Consider the following 18,438-nt stretch of genomic DNA (forward strand, 5'->3'; position numbering starts at 1 on the left):
TAATGATTTCGGGTCTTCTCCCCTCCTCTTGTCTTTCTCTCTCTCCCTCTCTCTTCCTCTTTCTGACTTCCAATCATTCCATTAAAACCCTCAAAACATAATATTTTCCTCCCACTAAACCACCAGCTTTTCCTCCACCCCAAACGGGCAACAAATGAGTGGGAGAACCTACGTTGTGATATTCTTCTTCTGGGCTGCCCTCACTCTCATCACCCCCACACTCATTTTCCTCTCAGAGACTTCAAAACCCTACTTGGATTCAAATGGTAAGATATAGTGCCAGAGATGGAAAATTTTGTTTTATTGTTGTAGTTGTGCTCTGATTTCTTGACACTTTGAAATGATTTTTGTAACCTCTTTCTCTTCTGCTTCATGTTTGGCAGGTGAGAAAATTGAAGGAATCAAGGCTAGAAGAATGATAGAAATCATGAGATATCAAAGAAGCAGAGCACCCACAGAAGCACCTGCACCAACTCCAACTTCAGACCTGAAACCAGCTTTGGAGACTAGAGAAACCAATCTTGGAAAGGGCTTGTTAGAATCTTTGAGATTGGTGATCAAAAATACCAAGTTCAAGTTAACGTGAGTGCATCATACTAAATGTCCAAACTATACAAAATTCAAGACCAGAGTATTTTTAGTTTAGATTTTTCTTGATGCATGAAAGCTGCTTCCGAGACAGAGCTCATGACTTTTCGGTTTGAGGATCTCCGGTTATCTCCCGGAGAAACAATGTAAATGTGACATGTCAATGCAAGGAAAAAAAGTGCACTGGTTTTTCAAGTATAATGTTGTTTATTTCGTTTTCTGGGATGTTAGGTTGTACAAGGAAAATTAAAGCATAATTTAGCTGACCAAACAACATTGGTGATGTGAGCAAAGACATTGAATAATGGATGTTTTTGTCATTGTGTAAGTTGGGAGTTCCTGACACTGGGGCTGTCTCCTAAGCAAGACAAAAGGCTCAATTAATTGTGTTGGTACTTGGTATCATAATTTGCTGCAATTCGAACTACCAAATGTAAATAGGCTTCTAATATAAGGGATAGTGCAGTAATGAAAATGCGACCACCCATGCCACAACCATCTCTGTGCTTGTGATTGGTGTTCTGTTCTGTGTCCAAGTCACGGTGTTCCGGTTTCATCGAAAAATTGCAATGACGGTGCTTGGCATCTCTCAAAAAACCAGAACCAACCACAAATGTAAATGCATAAAACACTTTGTTGATGTAGAAGTAGATTTATGTTTCATCACAAACAAACTCCATCCAGGTTCGTGTTGATATTAAGAAGACAGGAAACTCGTACGGCACAAACACTTTCTATTTCGCTCAAACAACAATCACGTACTTAAAATTAAATTATTATTGTTCTGAGATAATTCAGTAAACAGCTTAGCAGCAGTGTCTTAGTAGTTTCTAAACAAATTGGTCGAGGTAGTCTTCCACAGGGGTGTACTTGACATCAGGGTACAGATCAGAAGCCTCCACTCCGAACGATGGCTCGATCTCGAAGTTGGTATGATCTCCCTTCACGAACACTGAGTGGTTGATTGCTAATATCACATTGATTGGAATTGGGGCCTCTGCAACAATATTTAATCACAGATTAACTAACACCAATGGCAGCAAACTTTTCATTGTTTTCAAACATTGCCTTAAATTACTGACCTTGGATGTCCTGGAGAAGCTTGTCCTCTGGAACATAGACCTTTTCAAGGACTTTGCCAATCTTCTTCTCCCACAAGGCAACAAGCTCATTGAATGAGTAAATGTTTCCGGGTGGCTTGATGTAGACAATCTTGTTCAATGTTCTTGGGTCATCAACGGCCCTGATGGTATAAGTTCCAATGTCCTCTTCCTTGTTGAAGACAGCTGCAGCAACAAAAACAAAAATTAGAAAGAAAATTAAATGAGAGAAAGAGTGTCAAAATTTGTGAATGCAATTGGAATTTGAGATAATCACCCTTTGGATTTCCATCCCCTAAGATAATGACTTTGTCTCTGGGTGGAGAACTGACGCCTGGCTGTGCCAAAGTGGGCAGAAAATAGCCAGCAAAGCAGTTGCTGGACACGTAAGTGTAGGGGATGCCCTCCGCCTCTATGGCACGCCGGATTTGGGCTTTGGTTGCAAATGCAGACTTAGCTGGCTCCACTGCATGCACACGGTCCACATCGTTTCCAAACTCCGACGGAAAAAATCTCTGCATAAAAAAAACATATATATTTATCAATCAAATTCTAATTAAATCAACCGGCATTCAAACTTGAATGCAAATGGACGGACTCATTGTCTTGACTAACTAATGTAAGGCATATGTGAGAGCATTGAGTAGTTGCAATTAGAATTTAGAGGCAGGCACCAACCAACCTTGACATTTCCAGCTTCTTTAATGGCAGCAATGATCTTGGTCTGGTCAGCAAGTACCAAGTGACCTACAGTTGATATCACCACGTCCACCTGTTTGATCGCCTTCACCAAGCTCTCATGGTCATAAAGATCCCCCTGCACACAAATTCCACAACAAACTCAGCTATGAAATTAGTTACCATATATAATTAAGTGACTAAACATAATTAAGCACAAACATAGAGTGATGTATAAAATAATATAAACGTACGTAGAGCAGAGTGACACCCAAGTTGTTGAAATTGCGAATGAGGGTGGACTTGGCAGGGTCGTTGGCCGTGGCCTCTCTGACAAGAGCAAAGGTTGGGTGGCCAGCCTTTGCGCTGGCTTCAACAATGAACTTGCCAATGTAGCCTGTGCCTCCAATGATCAAAACCTTGCTCTTCTCAGCCATTGCAAATTAGAATGATCAAATTCTTCTTCTTCTTCTTCTTCTTCTTCTTCTTCTTCTTCTTTTATAAAATTTTGTGTTTTCAAGTTATGATCTAAACAGAGGCTGCGCATGAGCAGAATTTATGGAGGAAATTATATAATAACCTATCATGCTTTCTAGGTGGAAGTCGTACGGTGGGAGTGACTGTTCACCACTTTTTTAATTCGACTTTGGGAGAATTATTATCCTCCCCCACCATCAACTACTTTGGTTGAGATATCCATGTCCTCTATAATTTTTCTTCATTTAGAAGCCAACAATGCTACGTGAAAAGTCATCATTACCCACTTATATCTGTTCAAAATGGGGGTTGGTGGAGGGCAAAACCTGGACTCTTTCCATTTTATCATTCTAGAATGAATCCTGCCGGTGACATGGTAAACGTTCATAATTTTTTTATTAATAGGGATTGAATTAAATTATCATTGTGTAAAATAGGACCCAGCTCCTTTTTTGGAGTGATATTTTTATTCAATAAAGATCACAATTTTTATCATACCACTTGCAAATGATTATAGTGTGAAGGCTAAGAATGCCTTGATGATCATGTTTGTTTGCATTCAACTACTTACAAAACAATCATTTCTTTGATAAATTAAAAAAAAAGACCTTCAAGCTCACTCAAACCAAATAATGTAAGAGTATATCCAACCGGCAGCCTAGTTCAGGCAAAAGGTCTGTTGGGCCTCAAAAATCATTTACAACGCCGCAATCCAGCATAAATAGGACGAGAGAGAGATTCAAACACAGAAGCTCTAATTAATAACACATTGCATAAATATGAAGTTCTTAACGGAAAGCAAATTCCAGAAAAACACAACAATAAAAGAACTAAATAAAACACAGCTTACATGAAAGTATCATCTCAAAATTTGTACAAGCCATAGAAACACTCAACCGACCAACCGTGACAAGTTGACAACAAACAAACTCATATCTCATATACGAAAAAAGAAAAAGAAAAAAGGTGACGGATCAAAGCTAGTGGCATAGGAGCCCATGAATAATATGGGCTTGCAGACTTGAGCCTGGTAGGAACAGATCAAGTAGTAATTTGGTCGGAAGTGTCTGATTTGGGGGCCCAGTTGGGTACGTGGAACTGTGAAGCGTACGTGTTGGAAGTGCCTTCCAACAGAGGGGGTTCATTCAGAAATGCCCAATTGCTTAAAGTCCACCTGTACTACCATCACCATGGAAGGAAGGAAGCATAAAATTACTAATTGTTCTTTAATTAAATAATTGGGTGGGTTAAGAAGTTGATGAGCTTACCAGCCATTGTTGTTTCTGATTTTGCGAGCCTTTGTTTCATCAATATCTGTCTCCTTAGTTTTGGCTACAGGAAAAGAGTTTGATTTCTGTAATTTTCTTCCCGATTCAGCATCAGCTTTGATTTCCTGTATATGTAATCATGCATGAGTAAGCACCCAGCTTTTTGTTATCTATTTTTACACAAAAAAGAAAAGAAAAAAGAAGCGAAAATTGACATAAACCTGAATAGTGGTGGTATGATGTAATTCATTGTTGGCTCTCCAGTAAGCTTCAATCTCGTCCTTGGTGAGTGATTGATTCCTCTTGCACACATCTGAAGAAACAGAAATATAAATAGAAATAGAAATAGAAATAGAAAGAAAGCTTGAGTGAATGAATTGAAAAACACAATACATATACCATGGATTAATTCAAAATTAAGTTAATTACAAATTGAGATTACCTGGTTTGGAATTTAGAACGGGTGAGTCCCATCCTGCCATGAGTGAACCCATGGATGATATATATTTATTTCCTCCGATTGCTTTAAAACTAAACACAAATGACTTTCTACTCTTCTTCCTGTGAATAATCAGCACTTCCTCACTTGCTGTAAATTAATTTATTCACAAATTAGTCTTATATATACAGAAACAAAATGTGTATGTGACTTGAGACTTTGAAGGTGACTGCAGCTGTCTTGCTCATGGTTGGGACCATGTATATCTTTTACTCTGTTCTTATCCCCAAGAAAATGAATATTTTGGTATCAGCTTAGCTAGACGCCAATTGATGTACAGCATCAGCCCACAGTTTCGCATATAATAAAGGCGTCCCGTCACTATTTTTTGAAGATTGAGCAAGATTAATCCTATTTCCCTTTCTTTTTTTTCTTTTTTTTGTATGTGTCGGTATGGTCATTTCTAATTTCGGAGTTTGGATGGAATAAATAACATATATATCCATTCAAATTCCAACCCAATCCAAGGGGACAGAAAAAGAAAAGTTGGCAATTTTTTATTTCTTTCAATAAAACAAACAGGACGCTCATGTAAGGAAAATACTTGCCTCCTTTTTTGAAAGTAGGAACTCCTATTTTCTTGCTAATCACAGTTTGATATGTGTGTAGAGATTTTTCTTTTTTGTGTTTTTGATAAATTATTTTCGTATATACGTTAAGATGTGATTTGCAGGAAGTAGGAATGTCCCCAACATAAGTAACGAATTTTCACTATAACATGTTCGAGTCAACAAATGAATGAATGAATTTCAATATACATACATACATACATATGAGATAATAAGATAACTTTACAAATAAATAATTTGTTTATAAAACTAAACACACATTTCCACACAATTGGGAATTGAATTAAGTCTTAGTAGAAAATGCTTTCTTCTTGAAGCTGGTTGGGGCTGATCTTATCCAAGCTTTGCCATCGATGGAGTCCTTGGTTAAGAAGGGTGCAGCTTCTTCACTCGTAAGGTTACGTGCCCATTCAACTCTTTTTGATGTTGCAGCTCCAGCTCCAGAACATCTATATTGCCCATAGTAAACCGTACTATGTACGTACACATCATCAAATTAAAACCAAATTAGGAAGAGTGAGTTCGTTTGAGTAAGAAATTAAGGATTAATTAAAACCGTAACTAAAAACAAAAATAAAAATACCTTTGGTCGAGTGAGTTTCCCCAGTCGTCCCAACCTTGTGGAAGTATGGCATTGGACATGTAAGTGAAGGCAAAGACGACTCTTGAATAGCCACCCCACGGTCTTCCTAACACTGCCGTTTTGACGCCACTGATTTTGCAGCTGAAGAAGGTGAACCCTGTGTCCTCCGAAGGGGACATCCTTCGTTGAGCTGTTATGGCTCCTGCTCCTCCCGAAATTGAATGCAAATGACACCTCTGCAAATTTAATTTAAACGAAATTATATACTAATCCTTTACCAAATTAACTCCAAATATATATATATATATATATTGTTAATTACCTCAAAAAAAGAAGCAGCATTTCCACATATAAAATCAGTAGCTCCTTCAATATAACAGCTGTTGTAGTAGTGTCTGCCGGTATCGTCAAGTAGGGTGTCCTGATAAGACAATATTCTGCACCCATAAAATGCTGCTCTATCTCCCGACACCCTTAGCGCCACTGCTTTGCCAACCGCTCCATAAGTGTTCTGCAATGAATATTGAACAATTAAACATTATTAGATTCAATATAAAAAATTCCTTCGTGTCGTCGATGTTACCAAGAAAAAAAAAAGACTATCTGATATAATTTCATACAACAACATGAGCATGCGTTTTAAATATACCTGAATTGTGAGATACCGGCCTATAAAATCAGAAGCCAAAACAGAGAAAGTTGGAGATTCAAATATATCTCCACCGTCGTTCCATGTTATTATGGTGTCGTTTGCCTTGGTGCCACTTACTGTAATGAAGGGTTTGTCAGCGGGCACACTAATTTTTTCTTCGTACACTCCAGGCCTAACCCTAATAAACACAAGATCCACGTTATTAATCGGCACGGCATCAATGGCATCTTGTATTTTCTTGTAATCTCCTTTGCCCGACTGATCAACCGTGATGAGAATTGCTGTTGACCCCTGGGTTGTGTCTGCTTCTGCTTGAGAAAAAGCCACAAAAGCATGCAATATTATGGCAAAGAAGCACTTGATCATCATCGTGGTCGCCATTAGAGACTATATCTGCTTTGATCAAAAGGTGTATGAAAATTAATTATCTCTGCGTAGATAGGTCGATAATTAATTATAGAATGAATGAATGAATGAATGGATGAATTGAAGAATATGGTTGCTCCTGATTATATAGGTGAATGCCAAGGAAGGTGGGGCCGTTTCCTTGGCAATAAAGTCTGATGAATTAGAACCACTTTTGCAAGGAACGAGTGGAGGCCAGGAGGAGGAAGATAATTACAAGGAATTTCCACGGCCAGTGATAGAAGAAGTAAGCCGGCAGCAGGAGATTTTTACTTGAGACTGAAGAAACAAATGTTTGAAAAAAAAAGGAGTGAGGTGGTGAAGTTGATCAGATAATATATATATATAAACAGTAATATGAAAATCTTATAATGGCGGCGTATTGAATTATTGATGTTACACAAGTCTTGAGGTAGCTTAAGACGTAGATTAAGTAGGTCATTTGTGTGAAATTTTATTGTTAATGGCACATTACGTTATTGAGCGAGCAGGCGGCTCAGTTGCCGCCGCCTAAAAATATTAGGGCTATATGGAACTGGTCTAATTCATAATTCTCATAATCGCAACGAATGAAACTTGACCAAGTCAGTTCCTAAACCTGTTGAGTTTATTAAAAAAAGGGCTTTACAAAAAAGTTTGTACAAATCCATTGAATATAAGAATCTTCGTATAACTATAGGCGCCGCACCCGCTCGAGAACCACTACTCAAAGGTGAGCCCTGCAGCTGAAGCGGGAGCCTGCTCTGGGCTCTTTCTCCCATTCTCTGTCTCTTTGTTTCCGTCTCCTTCTCCTTCTCCTCTTCCAATAGGAGTGGAAGCGGCGGTGGCAATGAGAGCTTGAGGTGGAGCGCCTTGTCTATTTCTCTCATTCTCCTGGGCTTTGTTTCCTTCTCCTCCAATGGGAGTGGAAGCTCCATGTTGCCCTCCTCCTCCGTCGCTACCAATAATTGTACGCCGAAGGGCACTAGCCTGAGCCATGAAGTGCGCAAATTCTCTGGTGGTAAGCTTGTGTGCCCAATTAACTCTTTGTGTTGTCACGGCTCCCGGTCCAAAACAGTTGTATTCCCCATAGAAAACGTTACTGCATGCGCATGTACACATTAAATTAAAACCAAATTACAAAACATATCAAAAAATAAAATAAAATAGAGTAATTAAAAAATTAAGTACTCAAAAATATATACCTTAAGTCGTAGGGTGATAGCCCCCAACTGTCCCAACCTTGTGGCAGAATCACATTTGACATTTGAGTGTAGGCAAATACGACTCTGGCATATGGTCCCCATGGCCTTCCCAGGAGTGCCGTTTTGACGCCGGTGATGTTGCACCACAAAAAGGTGAACCCAGATTCCTCTGAAGGAGAAGTTCGTCGTTGGGCCGTTATAGCTCCGTTTTGACCCGAAAGTGTATGCAAGTGACAATTCTGCAAATTAATAAGTTAGTTATTCTACATATATACTAATTAATATTTAATTAATTAACTGTTACGTAGATATATACCTCATATAGAGAATCAGCACTTCCAAATATAAAATCAGTGTCTCCTTGAATATAGCAGCCCTTGTAGTAGTGCTTGCCAATCTCGTCAAATAAGGCATCTTGATGAGACAAAATTTTGCACCCATAGAATGCTGCTCTGTCTCCTGATACTCTTAGTGCCACTGTTTTGTCACCGGTTCCGTATGTATTCTGCACCCACCAATTCAAATTAAGTAAAATTAATTATATGTTTTAAAACTATATATATATATATATATATATATATATATATATATATATAATTCGTAGTTTATAAAAAAATTATGCATAAACTTGAAAACAATACAGTTTGGTTTCCTCAATAGAAGAGAAATGTATATATACCTGTATTGTGAGTTGGCGTCCTGTAAAATCAGAAGCCCACACAGCAAAGACTGCGGTTTGATTTATCCATCCAGCTTGGTTCCATGTTACTATGGTCTGCTCTGCGTTTGTGCCACTCATTTTTATAAAGGGTTTGTCTGCAGGCACGTAAACTTTTTCTTGGTAGACACCAGGTCGAACCCAAATCGACACAGGCGCGACGTTGTTAGACGGCACGGCGTCAATGGCGTCTTGTATTTTGGTGTAGTCACCTTTGCCGGACTGATCAACGGTGAGAGAAATTGGTGGGGTTGGGTGTGCTTGAGAGAGCACACCCACCACCATGAAAGCATAGAAGAAGAGCATGGCCATATATGTCCAATAATAAGATTTCGTTGAATTTTGCATGTCATAGTTTAGGTATATATAGGGTTGCTATCCATGCAGAGCTAGGAGTTCAAGTAGCTAAAACTTTCTGGATTTAGAAAAAGTTGAAACATTATGTTTTTCCCCATTTAATTGGGATTCAGCCTCTCCATGGGAACTTTCCATTTTTGAGGACCAATGAGCACCTGTTTGCTTTGACTTCTCACTCATCGATTTGTGCCTTCTGCTGCAAGAAAAGAATTGGCTCAAAGCCTATTTGCTTTTATTTTGTTTTTTTGGTCTGAAAAGAATTGAAAGATTACTGAAACGGGTCTTAGGAAAATTCTACGGTGGACCTGGCGCATCCATGCGCCAATAGATATTGACCGTTAGATTTAGGCAAAACAATAAGGATAGATCTACACCATTAAATGATATAACTTGAAAACCTTCTCAGCAGGTTGAAGGAAAATCCCCAACCCGTAAAAACTGAGCCCCCTCTTTCACTCCCTTCATCTTCTTCTAGCATCCAGCAAGCAACCAACGACGACGACGATGATGGCAAGCTTCACCTGCTCTTTACCCCATCTCTCGTTCTCTCCTTCGCTGGCTAGCGCTCTGAAAATTTCCTTCTTTTGCCTCTTTTTCTTGGCTAGCCCTCTCAAAACCCATCTCTCTTTCTCCCTCTCTCTCTCTCTCTCTCTCTCTCTCTCCCTCTTGTCAAGCGCTACCTCTCTGGGTTCATTCTGCTTCTCTCATACCAAAACCCCCAAATCTCCAACATAAAACCCTAATCCTAGACACCTAAATCCCTTTCCAAAACTGAAATTCATTAGAAAAGGTAAGATTTTATCAATTTCATCAGTATTTCTGTCATATATGGCTGCAATTTATGGGTCATTGAAGGTTTTAATGTTAGATCTAGTGCCTATTTGTGTTAGAACTGAGTTTTTTTTGGGTGGGTGATGGAGATTGAAACTAATTTTTATTCGATGTTTGGGGCAAGGTCATGGCGCATGCTCTACCGTATCTCGTTCTTGGTGTGTATTCTTTACATGGTTTTATTTGTTAAAAATTATAGTGTTGTTGAGTTCATATATCTTGACAATTATTAGCTTGATGACTATCTTTATTTTTCTAAAAGATTAATGTGAATTCTTTTCTTGTGTCAGCTTTCATTTCATATTTTAGAGTTTTTATCACTTTTTAATCTTTTCTTTTTATAAGATTACATTTTCCCTTTGTATAAAGTAATTAGTGTTTTTAATAGGAGAAGCTGCGTAATTGTTGAAGCTGCCATTATGGTTTTTGTTGTAAAAATTTCAAGGTTAAGGCAATTCAATTTTAGTTATGCCTTTATGACTTTTATTGTATATTAAATTTCATAGTTGGTCATTTTAGATTAATATTCTTTCAATAGTAAATAGCCACATTTGTATGAAAACTTGATCATATTTGCACTTTAGTCTCTTAGGAAAACAGAAAGAGAAAAAAAAAAGTAAGTCTTAAAGGAGAAAAAATGATTAGAAAGATATTCAAATTTTTTGCTGTAAGTCCAGTTTAATGGCTGTGTTGAAATTATATAAAGACAATATCTAGTTTGAGGTTTCTTGTTTGTGGATGTGGGTGTCTGAATCTAACAAAGTTGTGATTCCTTTCATTGTGAAATAAGGAAGTCAGTATGGGTTTTCCTCAAAATCTGGCCACTTCCTGATCGAATTGGACTTTGAGCCAAGGTATAAACTTGCTCCCCTTGTTGTGCTTGATGTGTTGATACATATGGATTCTGTGATTAAGTTTTTTTACACAGATGGTTGAGACTTTATGTTATTCATCTTCTTAGACCACTTTGGACTTTAATATTCTTTTTCATGGTCACACCGGAGCTCTAATTTTTGAGACTTCAAGTCACTGTAAAAAAACATGGCCAACCTTTGACGCACTTAATTGAATTGTGCGACATGATGAGAATTGAATTATGTTATCGAAAAAGAAAAATCCTTGTTATTGGGTGAGAATTTTGTAGGATTTACTTCATATATGCCCAGAGAAATTATGAGAAGTTGAGAACTTTTGTACACAGCACATATATATGTTGATGAGGAGATACACTAAAATTTAAAATGATGTTATGTTTGAATTTTTCAGCTGTATTTCGAATTTCGAATTTGGTTTATAATTTCATGAATAAGCAGCCAACCTTTGTGTTTTGGGTTTGAACTGTGATAATTGGGTTTTAATTATCTTCTTTGGGTTGAATATCTGAGTAGTTTTGGGTTGTGTTTTTGGAACCAACTCTTCTATCAGTTTATCATTGTCAGTATTTGTCAATTAACTAGAAATGACTTTTATTTTCAAAATTTATATCTTTAAATGGGTTGGAGGGCCTTTTTTGATGCCTTTTTTGATGCCCTTGTTTCTATTTGTCAATTACCTATTTCATGTCTACTAATTGGATATTTGTAAATCCAACTACGTTTCAAGTTTGCATAATATGCATCATTTTGTTTTTATGTTCCATTAATCCAGTTGTGTGCTAAGTAAATTCTTGCCCATTTGATTGATTGTTGAGAGTATGTTTAGTTTTCTCAATTTGTTTTTGTGAATTCCACTGATACAATTGGATTTCACATATTCAATTACCTGCTTCCTGTCTGTCAATTTGATTTTTGTAAATACAATTGCTTTTCAATTACCTTGTGTCCAACAATGTTTGTTATTTACTTGTCACTAAGTTATTAACACTTGCAATGAAAGTAAAAGTTAATTGATATGCTAAATTCTATTGTTTTTACTTTTAGGTACTTAAATCATGGAAGAGAAGCTAAATTAAATGACAGTGGTCGTTTGGCAATTACCACTTAGACGACCGGCTTCCGCAAATTAGAATGGCACTTACATATTCATTTTTTTTTAAAGGAAAGAACATAATGGCAATTACATAGTGCATGTTTGTCAATTGCCAACATGATGTGGCTGTGCTGTAGCAAAATAAAGGAATTTTGTATGAGCTTGGTGACGTAAGGCATGGGCTAAATTGAAGATGAGAGTGATGTGGTTAAGTCCCAGTCCTTTTTAATGTGGTGGAATGTAGTTAAATTTTTTTTCTTTCTATTTCTATTGTTATTTAGGTTTCGGTCTACTAAATAATTGATATATGCTACCAAAGTCCTTCCCTTCGTTGGCACTAGAAACAAGCTTTCGGTTTTATTACTTTGATCTTGATTTTCTTTTCCTTGATACGCACTTAGATTTTAGTTTGAAGTTGTCATGGTCCATAGGACTTATATTTTGGCTGTTTAGTTGTTTTCTTTTTCCTGGAATCATAAACTTTCATGTAGTGATGATGTTTTGGGGGCTTGAGTTGTTTCTGTTATTCTCTGCAAGCTTGTGACAACTTCTACTGGGATCCTATTTTAATTTCACTTGTTGGCAAAGATAACAGTTATTGGGCTAGTAACAGAATGCTTATCAGAATCCCATCTCAAATATCCCTAAGCAAATGGTACACCATCCTTCCCATTACCTAACTCTGATTTCACTTTTAAATACAATCTAAGGGAAAAGACAAAAAGAACTAGCAAGAACAAACAAAGCAGAGACAGTAAAACAGCGAAAAAGCCCAAGTCTTTATGTTATTGGCAGCTTTTTCAATTTTGAGAATGGAAATACATTATGTGATTTGTCAATGCAACTGACAAATAGGTAGTGTCATTTGCATTCGTGTCTTGCAAATGACAAACAAAGCAGTCTCATTTACATTCCAATTGCGCAATTACAAGCTATAATGGATAGACATAAATAAAGTTAAGCGCTTTTTCTTCTTAAATTTTTTTTTTTTGGGTTAAAACTATTCGGATTTATATAAAGATACCCAAGTTTTATTGTTTTGAATATGGATATGTTGTAGCAAAATAAGGAAATTTATACGAGATTGCAAGTTGGTGTGATGGCTTTTCCAAGTGGCTTTAGGCTTTAGGATCCATAACCTTGTAAAATGGTGATTTACAACATTATGGGGATGCATGAGGAATATATATATATATATTCATTTTGGTGTATTGTTCTATCTCAATGGGTTCAATTAGTTAATTCCAAAGGAAGTGACCATAAGATGGAAAGGGCACTGATAGATTGCCTCACCTAAGATGAAAAGGTAATAATGTAATTGACAAACAGTTAGATCGAAAATGCAAAGGAATAATGCAATTGACAAACAGTTAGTTGGAAATTGCAAACGAATAATGCAATTGACAAACAATTCGTTGTAAATTGTTCCATAGAATTGTAAAACCTATCCGTAATCTTGTAATATTGTAATTTACAAGGATAAAGACATCTAGTACAATATTAAGGTAACTAGGGACATTAGGACAGTAAATTGAGTCCTTATACGTGTAAACACAAACGTTTACTATATTAAGGTCTTGTTTTACTCGGTTTTGGACAGTTATGTTCCATATGATTGTAAAATGCGTCCTTAATCTTGTAATATCGTAATTTACAAAGATAAAGACATGTAGTACAATATTAGGGTAAATGGGAACATTCGGAAGGTAAATTGGGTCCTTAGTATTGTAAACATGGATGTTTACAATATTAAGGTCTCGTATTACTCTATTTAGGATAGTTATGTTCCAGGAGATTGTAAAACTCATCCTTATTATGGTAATTTCGTAATTTACAAAGAGATGGACATGTATTACAATATTAAGGTAACTAGGGACATTGAGAAAGTTAATTGGGTCCTTATACGTGTAAACACAAAGGTTTACTATATTAAGGTCTTGTTTTACTCCGTTTTGGACAGGTATGTTCCATATGATTGTAAAATGCATCATTAATCTTGTAATATCGTACTTTACAAATATAAAGACATGTAGTACAACATTAGGGTCAAGGGGAACATTCGGAAGGTAAATTGGGTCCTTAGTATTATAAACATGAATGTTTACAATATTAAGGTCCCGTATTACTCTATTTAGGATAGTTATGTTCCAAGAGATGGTAAAACCCATCCTTATTATGGTAATTTCATAATTTACAAAGAGATGGACATGTATTACAATATTAAGGTAACTAGGGACATTGAGAAAGTAAATTGGGTCCTTATACGTGTAAACACAAACGTTTACTATATTAAGGTCTTGTTTTACTCCGTTTTGGACAGGTATGTTCCATATGATTGTAAAATGCATCATTAATCTTGTAATATCGAACTTTACAAATATAAAGACATGTAGTACAACATTAGGGTCAAGGGGAACATTCGGAAGGTAAATTGGGTCCTTAGTATTGTAAACATGAATGTTTACAATATTAAGGTCTCGTATTACTCTATTTAGGATAGTTATGTTCCAGGAGATTGTAAAACCCATCCTTATTATGGTAATTTCGTAATTTACAAAGAGATGGACATGTATTACAATATTAAGGTAACTAGGGACATTGAGAAAGTAAATTGGGTCCTTATACGTGTAAACACAAACGTTTACTATATTAAGGTCTTGTTTTACTCGGTTTTGGACAGTTATGTTCCATGTGATTGTAAAATGCATCCTTAATCTTGTAATATCGAAATTTACAAAAATAAAGACATGTAGTACAATATTAGGGTAAATGGGAACATTCGGATGGTAAATTGGGTCCTTATACTTGTAAACTCGGATGTTTACAATACTAAGGTCTTGTATTACTCTTTTATGGATAGTTATGTTCCAGAACATTGTAAAACCCATCCTTAATCTTGTAATATCGTAATTTACAAAGAGAATGACGTTTAGTACAATATTAAGGTAACTAGGGACATTAGGAAAGTAAATTGAGTCCTTATATGTGTAAACACAAACTTTTACTATATTAAGGTCTTGTTTTACTCGGTTTTGGATAGTTATGTTCCATTTGATTGTAAAATGCATCCTTAATCTTGTAATATAGTAATTTACAAAGATAAAGACATGTAGTACAATATTAGGGTAAATGGGAACATTCGGATGGTAAATTGGGTCCTTATACTTGTAAACTCGGATGTTTACAATACTAAGGTCTTTTATTACTCTTTTATGGATAGTTATATTCCAGAACATTGTAAAACTCATCCTTAATCTTGTAACATCGTAATTTACAAAGATAAAGACATGTAGTACAATATTAGGGTAAATAGGAACATTCGGATGGTAAACTGGGTCCTTATACTTGTAAACTGGGATGTTTACAATACTATGAATTAGGTGAACCCTAATGTTGTAATCATAGTTCAAAAACTTGTAAACAGCTGCCCAAATCTTGTAACTTATAAGTTTTAGGATCCTCTTACAATGTTATGGTACTCTCATATCCAAACTACTGTAAATCACTATCCAATCATATGCCAATTGCCAAACAGGAAGGGCATAATTGCATGACCCTTATGCAATTACATTTTCAAAAAGTGGAAACTTGATAACTTGTATAACCGGTAACCAATTTTTAAAAAAATATGGGAGCATCATAAAGGACAAATGGTGCATGGGTGCACCTGGTGCACTGTAGAAGGTGCCACGGGTCTTATGGGTTAGAAACTATTATTAAGATTCTCACCCATTGGATCAATCTGATGGCTCCAATAACTTTGTCGCTCAGAGGCGCTTAAATATTGGTCCTCAGGTCAGGTGAGCCATTCTGACCTCGTTTCTTTCTGTCTTTTGGGCCATAACAAAGCTAGGAGAATGAAGAAACAAATATTTGAGACGATGGCCTGGTCTAATTCATTATCTGGATTCAGAACACAAAGGGTGAGTTCAATTCATTATTTAGATGAAACTCGAGTGGCTTGTAACTCAAGTTATTAAAAGTAGCTATTCATTTACATGATTTAGATTCTCCCTCGTCTAATATCACTCGTGTCCAAAAAGAAAAGAAAAAACATAACACGTTACAACACATTTAGCTGGCATTGCTCCTTGATGTTCCAAATGTGGTACTAGATGTTATGGAACACAGGGAAGGAGGGGGGGCATGGGTGCATGGGCAAACCTTATCCATGTCGAAAGATGCCAATCAATTCATTTAAAATCGGTCCAGATATGAACCAGCTTGGGCTTGTCAAAGTCCAACAATCATGGCTAGCATTAAAAAATAATTAACATATAGGCATGCATAAGGGCTCCACACATTTCAAATCCATGTGATCGGATATAATTGTGGTCACTGGTCTGATCTTATTTCACATTAATCAAAACAAATTTGGTCATATAGTTGGAGGCCTTTTAGGTACGACTCAAAAACTTTTTTGTCATATCTCCTTGTTTTCCACTTTACTAATTACAAATGTTTGATTAACAAGCTTAATAATACATGTTATCATAATTGCACTGCTTAAACTGAAATTAATAAATGAGTTAGGTGAGTGGACCATGCCCAATTATGCGTTCCACCAACACAAGAAGTTAGATTAGATTAGATCCCATTAACATTCTATTAGGACTATCTTATCTGAAAGTGAAAGACAAGACCTGTTGCTCTTTAAGTATTTATTTATATTTAATTTGCCTACTCGAAGCTGAAAGCATAGGGAGTCAGTTTGATGAGAAACATTCAGTGTATTTAGAAAATTGATGCATGAAATGAAAGTCTAGAATCAAGTAAAAAGGGCGAAGAGATTCAGGCATAAGCACGTGCAAGTGTGACTTGCTGACAGCCTGACACCGACTCGTCTCTCAACAATTTCTGGGTTCACAAATTTCACAATTCCCCAGTATTGTTCCTCGTTGCTTGTTATATTGATTAGTCTCCATCAAACTCACACTTAGGGTTGGGTGGGTGAGGAGAAAGAGTTGCATGTCACGGGGATAGCATAGTATTATTTCTATGCAATTATATTTTATTATCTACGACAGAATATAATTACTGGGAATAACAAAACAATGATATCCAATACAAGTTATTCTCGTGAAGCAAAATCCTAAACTGAGTACTATCAACACCACATAAAGCTTGTGCGTCAAACTCATCGTATCTAAGAAAAAAAATGTAGAAAATAAGCCGAAGATCTATCTTTTATTTTTTATTGTTATGACTATAAATCTAAGATTACATGGTCTTCCTGGTCCCCACTTCACCACGTGCACTGCTCGCACGTGTGGGTGACAGGTGTACTTTCGGCTCTTTGTCGACACCTTTGAGGCCCGGCTCTTCTTCTTGGCCATTTCAATTGATTACTATTCTTCTTCTTCTTTAAAAAAGATAAATGAAATAATAATAAGGTTTGATTGATGTTCTTATCCTGACTTTAACATAATCACTTTTCCTTCCATCAAAAAAGAAAAAACATAATCACTTTTGCTTATGACAATTTAACAACCTGAATTGATAGTGAACAGTTTATTTATTCTCGACGTAAGGTTTACTTTCACTTCATGTCTTAAAAATGATTCAAGATATCTTAACCTCACTTTCTCTTCCATTTTTTTTTAAGGAAAAAAAAAAAACTCAATTTCTCCTTTTTAAGATTAGAGAGATTCACTATTATAATGGTTTGGAACAATTGCTCCTTTAGTAAAAGTTCTAAGTTCGAGCCTTAACATCCGTGTAATTCGTGTGAATTTAATATATTATCATCACTTTCAATAAGAGGATGCATTATGCTCTCCAAATAATTTTTTTTAGAACGCATCCACGGAAATCGGCCCCAGTAGTTTAAGCGGCTAAAGAAAAAAAAGAAAAAAGAAAAAAGAGGAGGTGGTTAAGAAAATAGGCGTTTTAATAGACGAGGAAGGCCTCCTCATCTAAGTAAAGAGGTAAAGAGAGCTTTTGTTGTTGTTGCGTGGGAGAGGCAGGGGTGAGGAGAGTGGCCGGACAGCGGTGGCTCAGGTGGTGATGGTTGTAGTGGCAAGGGCGCGCTTGCTGCTGCAACCAACTCTGTTTCCGATCGCCAAATCCACGACAATTCAATTCAATGCAATTAAAAAGAGAGGCTTTCGTTTCGTTTCTTTTCCTTTGGATTTAATCAATATAAAATTCCTAAATCACAATCAGCTTCTTTAGCATTGTGCTTCTTTGGCCTTGCCCATATGGCCATTTAGTATATAGCATATGCTCTCTCTCTCTCTCTCTCTCTCTCTCCGGTTGTTTTTGTCCGAGACATTGGTGATTTCCTAGAAACCTCCAAAAATTCCACACGCATTTGCCCCCACTTTTGGTACGTACCATTTCCCTCTCTCTCTCTCTCAAGTATTTTGAGTTTTGATGAGATAAAGGGATTTTTCGTGCTTTTTCTGATCTCGAATGTTTGCAGTTTCGGTGTTGTTACCAGCATTCTTCTTGTGATTTGAGGCTAGGATTGTGAAACATTTGCTATTGGCGCTGTCGCCATTGATTTTCATTGTGTTTCTGATGTGCATTGTTTGCATTCCTCACGCTTAGAAAATGTCG

At 36.5% G+C, this 18,438-nt stretch overlaps 5 protein-coding genes and 1 long non-coding RNA gene across 6 annotated transcripts; 2 read left to right on the forward strand and 4 right to left on the reverse strand.

The window, feature by feature from the left end:
* LOC110771869 (uncharacterized) lies at positions 1-965 on the forward strand. The gene is made up of 2 exons (XM_021976228.2): positions 1-266; positions 384-965. Exons 1-2 carry the CDS (start codon positions 155-157, stop codon positions 584-586), a joined length of 315 nt encoding a protein of 104 aa, XP_021831920.1. The 5' UTR covers positions 1-154; the 3' UTR covers positions 587-965.
* Positions 966-1,220: 255 nt separating this feature from the next.
* On the reverse strand, positions 1,221-2,962 carry LOC110771866 (phenylcoumaran benzylic ether reductase Betv6). The gene is made up of 5 exons (XM_021976223.2): positions 2,621-2,962; positions 2,371-2,505; positions 1,966-2,203; positions 1,671-1,874; positions 1,221-1,585 (listed from the first exon to the last, which is right to left on the reverse strand). The coding sequence occupies exons 1-5, from the start codon at positions 2,801-2,803 to the stop codon at positions 1,419-1,421; spliced, it is 927 nt and encodes a 308-aa protein (XP_021831915.1). The 5' UTR covers positions 2,804-2,962; the 3' UTR covers positions 1,221-1,418.
* Positions 2,963-3,596: 634 nt separating this feature from the next.
* Positions 3,597-4,730, reverse strand: LOC110771868 (DNA polymerase epsilon catalytic subunit A). Its single transcript, XM_021976226.2, has 4 exons — positions 4,554-4,730; positions 4,333-4,424; positions 4,112-4,236; positions 3,597-4,017 (listed from the first exon to the last, which is right to left on the reverse strand). Exons 1-4 carry the CDS (start codon positions 4,603-4,605, stop codon positions 3,885-3,887), a joined length of 402 nt encoding a protein of 133 aa, XP_021831918.1. The 5' UTR covers positions 4,606-4,730; the 3' UTR covers positions 3,597-3,884.
* A 732-nt stretch (positions 4,731-5,462) lies between these two features.
* Positions 5,463-6,801, reverse strand: LOC110771865 (putative pectinesterase 11). Its single transcript, XM_021976222.2, has 4 exons — positions 6,412-6,801; positions 6,085-6,273; positions 5,763-5,998; positions 5,463-5,652 (listed from the first exon to the last, which is right to left on the reverse strand). The coding sequence occupies exons 1-4, from the start codon at positions 6,793-6,795 to the stop codon at positions 5,463-5,465; spliced, it is 999 nt and encodes a 332-aa protein (XP_021831914.1). The 5' UTR covers positions 6,796-6,801.
* A 720-nt stretch (positions 6,802-7,521) lies between these two features.
* Positions 7,522-9,033, reverse strand: LOC110771875 (putative pectinesterase 11). Its single transcript, XM_088249010.1, has 4 exons — positions 8,683-9,033; positions 8,320-8,508; positions 8,004-8,242; positions 7,522-7,900 (listed from the first exon to the last, which is right to left on the reverse strand). The coding sequence occupies exons 1-4, from the start codon at positions 9,031-9,033 to the stop codon at positions 7,522-7,524; spliced, it is 1,158 nt and encodes a 385-aa protein (XP_088105136.1).
* Positions 9,034-9,368: 335 nt separating this feature from the next.
* LOC148297932 (uncharacterized) lies at positions 9,369-12,224 on the forward strand. Its single transcript, XR_015835962.1, has 3 exons — positions 9,369-9,868; positions 10,700-10,763; positions 11,829-12,224. It is a non-coding gene; the product is annotated as an uncharacterized LOC148297932 (long non-coding RNA).
* The last annotated feature ends 6,214 nt before the right edge of the window (positions 12,225-18,438 follow it).

Source organism: Prunus avium, chromosome 1 (assembly GCF_965620075.1).
Source record: "Prunus avium chromosome 1, drPruAviu1.hap1.1, whole genome shotgun sequence".
In the NCBI taxonomy this organism is placed as follows: Eukaryota; Viridiplantae; Streptophyta; class Magnoliopsida; order Rosales; family Rosaceae; genus Prunus; species Prunus avium.